This window comes from Chiloscyllium plagiosum, chromosome 26, assembly GCF_004010195.1.
Source record: "Chiloscyllium plagiosum isolate BGI_BamShark_2017 chromosome 26, ASM401019v2, whole genome shotgun sequence".
Classification (NCBI taxonomy): Eukaryota; Metazoa; Chordata; class Chondrichthyes; order Orectolobiformes; family Hemiscylliidae; genus Chiloscyllium; species Chiloscyllium plagiosum.
In genome coordinates, this window is record NC_057735.1 from 11,546,797 (window position 1) to 11,558,703 (window position 11,907).

Consider the following 11,907-nt stretch of genomic DNA (forward strand, 5'->3'; position numbering starts at 1 on the left):
TTATTTTTACACATCATCACAGCATCTTGTTTAAGTTGATGAATCCTTTTTCTTGTTCAAGCATGTTCCAACACAATTTGCAATGGTTTTGTCCCAGTGTTATGTGCTTGCCTTAAATAATGAGCTAGTCAAGTTCATAAGCAATCTACTTTGTTACCATCAAACAGGTCATTAGCAAAACAGATATACTTTAACATCCATGCAGTTTCTCTCATTTCCATTGGAATAATCCAAATAATTGATACAACAGTATTCTCTTAATTTCACCTGAACCATTCTGTCAATATTGAAACAGTAACCTAGTTTGGTTCAATGAATTGAAAAGAAATGTTCTGTAAGATGTAATCATTATTCATCCAATGTTTCCTTAAAGGTTATGATGATCCCTGTTTCAACATTTCCCTGTGAAAAGGTTCCTGCATCACAACATTCCTTTGCTTAAATCAATTTCTCCATCATTTCCTGTCACTGTGTCCGTGACAATTTTGAATCTACGATTCTGACTTTCTGACCAGAAGACATAGCTTTCCCTATTTCTTCAGTTGAAATTGCTAAAATATTAGAATAGAATCGAGTAGCCTTTATGGTCACATGCACTTGAATGAGTGCAGTGAAAAGTTTGTAATGTCACCTCTCTGGTGCCATCTTAGGGACAGGGTACCAAGGTACAGACTCTTTAAGCATTGTTACAGAATTGAAAGAGTAAAAGAAAGACACAAGCATGGGAATACAGAATTTTCAAAGTCCAGCATGGTAATAAAAAGTGTCTTTAAAGTACTCAAGTTATAGTCCTTATCACTGAGTCCATGCCCGCCAGGCTTCACAACATGAGGCCTTGCAGCCTCTACGCATTGGCCTTTGTCCTGAACCCGCCTCCAGGACTCGTAACCTCGGCTGGCCTGAGCTCGCTCTGCTCTAGCTCCCACTCCTGCTCCAGGCCCCGGCCTGAGCTCGCTCTACTCTAGCTCCCACTCCTGCTCCAGGCCCTGGCCTGAGCTTGCTCTGCTCCAGGCCCTGGCCTGAGCTCCCACTCCAGGCCCTGGGCCCCAGCCTGGGCTCACTCTTCTCCCACTCTGGGCTGCAGTTTGGGTTTGCTCTGCTCCCACTCCAGGTCCCGGCCTGGTCTCACTCTGCTCCCATTTCAGGCTCCAGCCTGGTCTCACTCTGCTCCCACTTCAGGCCCTGGCCTGGTCTCACTCTGCTCCCACTCCAGGTCTCGGCCTGGTCTCACTCTGCTCCCACTCCAGGCTCCGGCCTGGGCTCACTCTGCTCCCACTTCAGGCCCCAGCCTGGTCTCACTCTGCTCCCACTCCAGGTCTCGGTCTGGTCTCACTCTGCTCCCACTCCAGGCCCCAGCCTGGTCTCAATCTGCTCTCACTCCAGGCTCTGGCCTGGGCTCACTCTGCTCCTGCTCCAGGCTCCAGCCTGGGCTCACTCTGCTCCTGCTCCAGGCACTAGCCTGGGCTCGCTCTGCTCTCACTCCAGAGTCAGGCCTGGGCTTGCTCTGCTACCACTCTAGTTCTCAGCTTGCTTCCCGTGCTGGCCTGGTCTCTGACTTGACTCCCGCCCCGGGCTGAACTTGGATTCGCCTCCATTCTCCATTCACTCCAGGAAAGGTAATTTAAGAAGTTAAAAATTTTATAGAGGGGGGAAGAGGAGGGAAAAAAAGAAAGAAAAGAAAAAATAAATCACAAACAGAGGAGTACCGGCTTACTCTGCCCACATGTTTGTTCGAACCTTCTCTACCCCTAATGAAAACAGTGCCACATTTTCAAAAAAAATTTCTTTATAACAATACATTCATACCTCTGAAATTTAGTAAATATTTAAATGTCTTGTATAATGCATGTCATTCCTCGGGTAAAGATGGTAGGAAAATTAATTGATCTTTTCTGCTGTCTTCTGATCGGTAAATACAAATTCTACCAATAACTATTTTCCTATTTCTATTCCTTTCTGGAATTAGATATCCAGATACTGTATTCTTAACCATGGCCTGACCTCTGTCTGTGAGAACTTTCACTTCGGCATTGTCCATCAATAGAACATTTTATTGTGGTCTAGTGCCCCATCTAGTGATGCGTCTAAGAACTGACAAAAATGCAAACCTTGAATAACTGGACAACTTTAACATGCAAATTTCTGACTAGGAAAGATTAAAGCGCTTAATTGGTGAACAGGTCACTGAACACTTTTACTTTTTTTATAACAATAAATCTGGTTCACGCTTCCTCCACCTCTGCATGGCATCCTGCCTGGCACCAAGACCTGGGGTTAGAAGCTGATTTCCCATCAAGAGCTGGGATTAGGAGATGATTTCCCATCTACAACAGGGATTAGGACCTGATTTCCCAGCTGGTACATTAACTCATTGGGGTTCAAGTCCATAGCTCCCTGAAAGTGAAAGGAAACTGAGTAGAAGAGTCAAGATGTCATGCTGCAGCTTTATAAGACTTTGTTTACGCTGCATTAGAGTGCTGCATTCAATTTGGTCGCTACATTACAGAAAGGATGTGGAAGCTTTGGAGAGGATGCTGAAGAGGTTTACTAGGATGCTGCATGGATTAGAGGGTGTGAGCTATAAGGGGAGGCTAGAAAATCTCAGGTTGTTTTCTCTGGAGTGGTGGAGCTGAGGGGAAACTTGATAGAAGTCGATAAAATTATGAAATGCAAAGTTAGAGTTGAAAGTCAGAATCTTTTTCCCAGAGTTAAAATGTCTAAAACTAGGAGGCATGCATTCAAGGTGAGAAGGGGAAAGTTCAAAAGATGTGAGGGGCAAGTGTTTTACACAGAGAGTCTGGAACACACTGCCAGGGGTGGGGGCAGATATGATGAGGGCATTTAAGGAACTTTTAGATAAGCACATGAATATGCAAAGAATGGAGGGATATGGACCAAGGACAGGCAGAAGGGACTATTTTCATTTGATATCATGTTTGGCACAACATCATAGGCTGAAGGGCCCGTTCCTGTGCTGTACTGCTCTATGTTCTAGAATCTATGTTCTGTCATTCTAGATTCTATGTTCTGTCATTCTAGAATCTATGACCAGATCACTCCACCACAGTTGTTTTCCTTTCAGTTGGAAGCAGTTTTGGAAAGTGTACGTCATTATAATAATAACTTGCTTGATGCTTACAAACACACACCAATAAAACTTAACAAAGTGTCTTCTCAGTTGGAGCAACAGAGGAATTGAACAGATTAAAAATTAGCTCAAGTTCCATCTAGAATGCTCTCTCCATCGTGACAATCACACATCTGTATGTAATAAATGAACAACATGGTTTTACTGACTTCAATAAAAAGCTAAACAGTGGGAGTCTTGCAGTGTGATGGTAGCGTACCTACCGCTGAGCCAGGAGGCCCAGGTTCAAGCCCCACCTCCACCAGGGAGGTTTAACTACATCCCTGAGCACATTGATTAAAAATATGTAACATTTTGAGCATCTAATATAGCACTCAAAAAAGAGAACTGAAAGTCAACATTTAGATAACTCATCAGTATATTCCAACAGTTGTAGATTCTCCTCATCCACCCCGTCTGGATCGTGTGAGGTTCAATCGAATTAACTCATACTTTTCTATACTCCAGCAAAGTCAAACCTGTCGAACCTTCTCTCATAAGACAATCCACCTTGGCCAGGATTAGTTTTTATAAACCTTCTGATTTCTCCAATCTTCACATGGATTAAAACTCCCCATGGCCGGGATATCAATGTTTTAGATGAGACAGAAGAGGAAGCAAAAGAGGTGAGGGAGTTGCATTAGGTGAGGGAGCATATCACAGCTGTGTTGAGGGAGGGAGCTTGAAGCCAGGCATTATGGGTAGAGGGCAGGAATAGGAAGTATTCAATCACAATGCTGGGATTATATTACAGCCCTCCCAGCTGCGAGCAGAAGACAGAGGAAGAGATATGTCGTCAGGTTCTGGAAGGATGTGAAAATAACAGGGTTGTTATGAGAGTGATTTTAATATCCCCCATAATAACTGAGAGTCCATGAGTGGCAGGGGTTTGGATGGGTGGCGATTTGTTATGTGTGTCCAGGAGGGTGTTTTGAAACTGTACATGGATAGTCAATGAGGGAGGAGTCCGTACAGGATCTGGTATTGGGAAATGAGCCCAGCCAAGTGGTCAAAGTTTTGTGGGGGAGCATGTTTGGAATAGTGACAATAATTCCGTAAGTTTCCAGATACTTTTGGATAAGGAGAAGAAAGGTCCTCAAATCAAAGTGTTAAATTGGGGAAAAGCCAACAATAACCCAGTTAGGAAAGAATTGGACAGTGGAAGTGATTGTTTGAGGGTAAATCTACATCTGACGTGTAGAAATCTTTTAAGGACTGGTTGAGTACAGGACAGGCATGTTCCTGTGTAAGTAAAGGATTGGAATGGCAGGATTCAGGAACATTTGATGAAAAGGGAAATTATCAGCTTAGTCAAAAATAAAAAGTCTAGGTAACTAAAAACAGATAAAGTCCTTGAAGAATACAGAGAAAGTATAAAGGAGCTCAAATTGGATTTAGGAGGGTTAGAAGAGGCTATGAAATGTCCTTGGGCAGCAGGGTTAAGGATAATCGCAAGGCAATTTACACCTCCATTAGGAACAAGAGGATAACTAGAGAAAGAGAAGGCCTACTCAAGAATGAAGGAGGGAGGTTTTGTGTGAAGCTGGAAAAAGTGGGTGAGATCCTTAATGAGTACTTTGCATCGATATTCATAAAAGAGAGGGACGTGAGGGATGTTGAGATTAGGAAAAGGTGTTTGAATACTCTCAGGCAGGTCAATATATCGAAGGAGGAAGTTTTGGGTACCTTGAAATACATTAAGATAGACAAGACCCCAGGGCCAGACAGGGTCTATCCCAGGATACTGTGTGAGGCAATGGAGGAAATAGTTGGGGCCTTAGTAAATGTCTTTCCATCCTCTTTGGCCTCAGGCAAGATTCCAGAGAACTGGAGAATAGCCAATGTTGTTCCTTTGTTTAAAAAAAGAGAATGTATCCAGGTAATTACAGGCCAGTCAACCTGTAGTTGACTGTAGTGTCAGTAGCGAGGAAGCTGTTGGAGAAGATACTGAGTGACAGAATTTATTCGCATTTGGAAGTGTTGAATTTGTTAGTGATAAGCAACATGGGTTTGTGTACGGAAGGTCATGTCTCACCAACTTGATTGGGTTTTTTGAGGAGGTGACAAGAATGATTGTTGAGGAAGAGCAATGGATGTTGTCCACATGAACTTCAGGAAGGCATTTGATAAGGTATCCCATGGCAATCTGGTACATAAGTTAGAGACTCGTGGGATTGTGGGTGAGCTGGCTAGACGGGCACAAAACTGGTTTGGTCATAGAAGACAGAGAGTAGCAGTGGAAGGGTGCTTTTCAGAATGGAGATCATTAACTATAATGACCTAGAGATAATGTCTAATTAGTACATTTGTGGATGATACCAAAATTCCGTAATTGGCAGAGTTGCAGATATTGAGCAGGATTGTCAAAGGGTATAGCGGGATATACAGAGGAACCTCGATTATCCGAAGGAAATAGGCGGGCAGTATTTCGTTTGGTTAATCGAATTCTGGATAATCAAATGCCAGATAACATAGTTTAGCCCAGCATTGGGACCTTGCAATCTTGCCGGATAATCTGATATTCGGATAATGAAATGCCAGATAATCAAGGTTCCTCTGTAGATAGATTGCAGATTTGGGCAGAGAGAAGGCAGATACAGTTTAATCTAGATGAATGTGAGGTGATGCATTTTGGAAGATCAAATTCAGGTATAATGTATACAATAAATGGCAAAACCCTTAGGAGCATTGACATACAGAGGGGTCTGTGCATACAGGTTCACATATCCCTGAAAGTGAGCAACACAGGTGAATAAGGTGGCCAGGAAGACGTACAGCACGCTTGGCTTTGTCAGCTGGGGCATCAAATTACAGCTGTACAAAACTTTAGTTAGGCCGCATTTGGAATATTGTGCGCAGTTCTGGTCACCACACTACCAAAAGGATGTGGTTGCTTTGGAAAGAGTGCAGAGAAAGTTAACCAGGATGTTGCCTGGTCTGGGGGGTTTTAGCTATGAGGAAAGGTTGGACAGACTTGGATTGATTTCACTGGAAAGACAGAAGCTGAGGGGTGGTCTACAAAATTGTGAGAGGCATGGATAGGGTGATACTCAGAGGCTTTTTCCGAGGATGGAAAGATCAACTACAGGAGGGCATACGTTCAAGGTGAGAGGGAGAAGTGCAAGGAAACCTTTTCACACAGTGGATGGTGGGTGTTTGGAACACACTCTCAGTGGAGGTGGGGGAAGCAGGCACGTTAGCAACATTTAAGGCATATCATAAAAGACACATGAATAGGAGGCGAACAGAGGGATAGAAACCATGTATGGGCAGTATATAGCAGGTCTAAATAAGGATTAGGAAATAGCACAGACTTGGTGGGCCAAATGGCCTGTTCTTGTGTTGTATTGCACTGTACTGTATGGTATTTTTATTGCCACTCTAATGAGAGGTTACTGTTAGGGGTCTACACACTATACCCACAAGTGACTTCTTGCCCATATCATTTCTCATCTCTACCTAGTTTCCTGAATTTAGGTCATCTTTCTATATTGAGCTAATACATAATTAATTAACAGAATCATGGGAATGCATGGGATGCGTTGCCAGCGGTGGTGGTGGAAGCAGAGTGCTTGGGGAGATTTAAGCGACTGCTGGACAGGCACATGGAAAGCAGTGAGTTGAGGGGCGCGTAGGTTAAGTTACTATATTTTACATTAGGATTAAACCTCGGCACAACATCGTGGGCCAAAGGGCCTGTTTTGTGCTGTACTTTTCTATGTTCTATGTTCTAACATTGTCCTAGCTTCCTGTCCTTTGTAAGTGTCCTGTACTCTTCAATAATTGGCGCTTGATCGGTGTCATCTTGCAGCCATGACTCTGGAATGACTATCAGATCGTACTTTTTTGTTTCTGTTCTTATTATCTTCTTCTTCTTCAATGGTCTTACTCCTTACCCTGTAAAATAGGAGAGACGAACTTAGCATTTTCAGCCCGACATTTCTCTTCGGAAGAGTTGCGGAAGGGGATGCAGAGAGTTTGACCTTCGCAGGTTTGGTGAGCTTACTAAAATTCAGATTTCATTTTTTTGAATAAATGTCTGCTATTAAATATTTATTTCAGTCACTTAAACAGTATAGATCCCCAGAACTGTGAGAATAAAAGATTTGAAATCTGATCAACTCAAAACATTGACCAGACAAGCCTAAAACACTTTGGTTTGAAATGGTGTTTAAACAGCTAAGTGGGAGTGCTCTCTGAAAAACAATTGCCACTGGTCCTACCCCTCAAACTGAATTAGTGCTCATGATCAAAAAAAGTCCATTTGAATTGCTTTTTCTATATTTATTTATTGCACATGACATGGGGGAAGGAAGCTACCAGAGATTGGAACAAAAAAGAATCTTCCTCAAACTTGAACCGCTTACATTAAAGTTGTGAAACAGTTTAGTTTGTCAACTCTTATCCTGTGCGTACAAGGAAGACATCTGCAATTCTATAAGGAAGTAAATGATTCAGTACAGATACTTGTACAATACTGAAAAACATAGATACCTACACTGGAACCATGAAGTACATTGCGCTGCTGGTCCTCAGTCTGATATCAAGTAAGATTATCCTCTTCTATATTTGAACCACTGTTTACATTTATGATTTGGAGTTGCCGGTGTTGGACTGGGGTGTACAAAGTTAAAAATCACACAACACCAGGTTATAGTCCAACAGGTTTAATTGGAAGCACACTAGCTTTCAGAGCGCTCTCCTTCATCAGATGGTCGTGGAGTACACGGTTGTAAGACACAGAATTTATAGCAAAGGTTTACAGTGTGATATAACTAAAATTATACATTGAAAAATACTTAACTGTTGTTAAGTCTCTCATCTGTTGGAATGACCATGTTAGTTTTACTTCTTTTATATGTAAATTACAAAACCTTTTTTAAAAGTTACATTCTCAAGTGAACTTTAACAATTGGTGTCAGCCCAGATAATGTATTGAAGGTTTTAGCCACCTGTGTGTTGCTGTCAGTTCCATCACAGTTACACTGATTCTAATCTAAAAAAATGCATTAACAGAATCAGTTGCATTTACGTAGTTTCTTCATCTTAGAAAACTGGCTCAAAGTTCTTAACAGAGAAGGAAGTGAAACATTGATTCCATGCTAAAGAAGGAGAAATTGGGTGTACTGACCATTAGCTTTGTCCAAGAGGTGGCGTTAAATATAATCCCTACCTACAGTGTGGAAATAGGTTGTTAATCAGAGAAGGAGTTGCTGAGGGCAAGGATTTTAACTGTGAAGTTCCAGAAAATTGGACCTCATTGAAAACAGAGCCACTATGAGTGGGGGAAAGGGAGCAGAGGAAGCTAGATTCAGAGAACTAGAATTCAGGGAAGGGAACAGTGGAGTATTGTAGGACATCACAGGAATTTGAGGAGATCGGTACAATTGATAAAGGAATGTACTGCCTGGAAACATAATAGAGGGAAGTTCAATTGAGGCATTGAAGAGGGCATTGGATAATTATTTGGATAAAAGAATATGGGGAAACCCAGGGGATTGGCAGAGGGTAGTGATTCTCGTTTGAAGAGTTAGTGCAAGCACAATGGACTAAATAATTCTGTTACTATGTTGTATAATCCAGAGAACAAAAGGCATGCCCTTCCCTGCCTCCCTAAATAAAAGTAGAATAATGTTAAAACCAGGCAGTAAATCCACCTCTGCGAGCACCATCAATGTGGCCGGGTAAAAATAATCCTCACATGAGTTAACATCTCAGATTTACATTCTTCACCGAAATGTAAGTGGGCCCATAGTCTAACAGAATGATAGTGCAGATAAACATCCTGCCCGTGTGAAATATAATGTGAATATGAATATCACTTAGTTAGATTTCAATCTGTTTAACATAACAATTATTGGTAGTTTGTGCATTTAATCAAAGCTTCCCAGCTGGTACTACTGAGGGTCTGCTCTGTTTTTTTAATGGATAGCCTGTGTGGTGTAGCAAGCCTCAGTCCATACAGTGGAAGAGTGGGCTGCTGCCTATGAAGTTGCATTCAAACAATAGAAGCTTCCTTCATCACTTAAGGCTATCGTAATGGCTCCATACATCAATCAGATAATCATTTATAGGCAGTCAGCTCTATGGATTTGAAGTGATGTGCTAAATTCCACAACGCCCTTATGGTCTTGGGGTGGGAGAGTCCAGAGCTAGAGGTTTACGGTGAGAGGGGACAGATATAAAAGAGACCAAGGGGCAATGTTTTCATGCAGAGGGTGTTGCGTGAGTAGAATGGGCTGCCAGAGGAAGTGGTGGAGGCTGGTACAATTACAACATTTAAAAGGCATCTGGGTGGGTATATGAATAGGAAGGGTTTGGAGGGATATACGCCGGGTGCTGGAGGTGGGACTAGATTGGGTTGGGATATCTGGTCGGCATGGACGAGTTGGACCGAAGGGTCTGTTTCCATGCTGTACATCTCTATGACTCGTGACCCAATGACTGGCTTCTTAGTCTTGCTAGATCCACCTCAAATGGGTTCCTTGTCTCACTTCTCAAGCCACACCGGTCATGTTGCTCAGTAGAACTGATGTTTGGATTCCCAATGTCCACAGAACAATGACAGAGGACTAAGTGGCTGTTTCTTTGTTACTGGGTAGAATGGACAGGTGCACAGCAAATGCGATTTGATGTAGATACGTGTGAATTGATGCACTTGGAGAGGAACTAGATGGAGGAACACAATAACCTTAATGGTACTACACTGAGGGGAATGCAGGACCTGAGGTTCCTGAGGATACATATTCATTCAGGCAACAGGTCAAATTAGGCAGTTATGGGATTCTTGGATGTGTAAATAGAAACACTGAACAGAAAAAGACAAAGTCATGCTAACCCTTTAGTTTGCAGAGAATAGGCTTCAGCTGAAGACCGGTGTTCAATTCTGGGACCACACTTTAGGAACATTTCAATGCCCAGATCAGGGCACAGAGAAGTTTCACCGGGGTGATATCCAGGGATGATGGAATTTGTTTATGTGAAGCAATCAGAGAAACTTGTCTTTTGTAGAGAGATTCAGCAATTTAGGCTTAACCTCTCTAGAGTTTACAAGAATGAGAGGAAATCTAACTAAGGTACAAAGTTAAAAATCACACAACACCAGGTTATAGTCCAACAGGTTTAATTGGAAGCACTAGCTTTCGGAGCACCGCTACCACCTGATGAAGGAGTGTTGCTCCGAAAGCTAGTGTGCTTCCAATTAAACCTGTTGGACTATAACCTGGTGTAGTGTGATTTTTAACTTTGTGCACCACAGTCCAACACCAGCATCTCCAAATCATGACAACTAAGGTACATTTGACACTAACAGGGATGGACGAAGTAGATGGAGAAAGGATGTTTCATTTGGGGCAATCGAGAATGAGAGATCATGGTTTTAGGATAAGAAGTTGCAGATTTAAAATAGAGATGAGGAAAAATTACTCCAATTAAAGGATTGTGAATCTGTGAATGACCCCAGTATAAGGTGAAAGCCCAAACATTGAGTACATTTAAGGACGGGAAAGTCCGATTTTTAATTAGTAACGGGTTGAAGCATCATGGAGACTGAGCCAGAAAGTGTATTTGAGGCCAAGATGAGATCAGCCATGATCATATTAAATGATGTTTCGGGCTCAAGGATCTGAATTGACTCCTCCTGCTCCAAGTTCTTCCGTTCTTAAACTCAGATTATTGATTTTAGAGCAGGGTGAGGGGAAACCAAATAAGGTACTGGAAACTGGGAAGGATTTTGATGCAGCAAGAAGGAAAAAAAAAACATCATTTGGCAAGTAGGTTTATAATGTAAAATAATCAGTGTAAACATTAGTGGAGAAATTATTTCATAGAGATGACAGCTAGGATCAGGGCTGCATTACCTGAAGATATGATGAGGCCAGATTAAGCAGAAACTTTGAAAAGGTATTTGGCTACCTGTTTGAGGATGATTATTTGATGAGGGTTATGGAGGAATCGGGGTGTGGGATTAAGCTGAACAGTTCGTTAAAGAGCTGGCAGATACACAAAAGGCTAAAGGAAGAGGCATTTGGATGGGTATATGAATAGGAAGGGTTTGGAGGGATATGAGCCGGCTGCTGGCAGGTGGGACTAGATTGGGTTGGGATATCTGGTCAGCATGGACGGGTTGGACCGAAGGGTCTGTTTCCATGCTGTACATCTTTATGACTCTTGCTCTCCTCTAAGATTGAATAGAGTCATAGAGATGTACAGCATGGAAACAAACCCTTCGGTCCAACCCGTCCATGCCGACAAGATATCCCAACCCAATCTAGTCCCATCTGCCAGCACCCGGCTCAAATCCCTCCAAACCCTTCCTATTCATATACCCATCCAAATGCCTTTTAAATGTTGCAGTTGTATCAGCCTCCACCACTTCCTCTGGCAGCTCATTCCATACACGTACCACCCTCTGTGTGAAAAGGTTGCCTCTTAGGTCTCTTTTATATCTTTCCCCTCTATGCCCTCTAGTTCTGGGTTCCCCCACCCCAGGGAAAAGATTTTGCCTATTTACCCTATCCATGCCCCTCATAATTTTGTAAACCTCTATAAGGTCACCCCTCAGCCTCTGACACTCCAGGGAAAACAGCCCCAGCCTGTTCAGCCTCTCCCTATAGCTCAAATCCTCCAACCCTGGCAACATCCTTGGAAATCTTTTCTGAACCCTTTCAAGTTTTACAACATCTTTCAAATAGGAAGGAGACCAGAATTGCACACAATATTCCAACAGTGGCCTAACCAATGTCCTGTACAGCCGCAACATGACCTCCCAACTCCTGTAC

The 11,907-nt window shown here is 42.6% G+C and overlaps 1 protein-coding gene across 1 annotated transcript in view; it reads left to right on the forward strand.

The window, feature by feature from the left end:
* The first annotated feature begins 7,585 nt into the window (after nucleotides 1-7,585).
* Nucleotides 7,586-11,907, forward strand: part of LOC122563086 (polymeric immunoglobulin receptor-like) — a 19,084-nt gene continuing 14,762 nt past the window's right edge. The window contains exon 1 of the mRNA XM_043716499.1: nucleotides 7,586-7,674. Within this exon, the coding sequence (XP_043572434.1) occupies nucleotides 7,635-7,674 (40 nt within the window). The 5' untranslated portion in view covers nucleotides 7,586-7,634. The remainder of the gene's footprint in view (nucleotides 7,675-11,907) is intronic.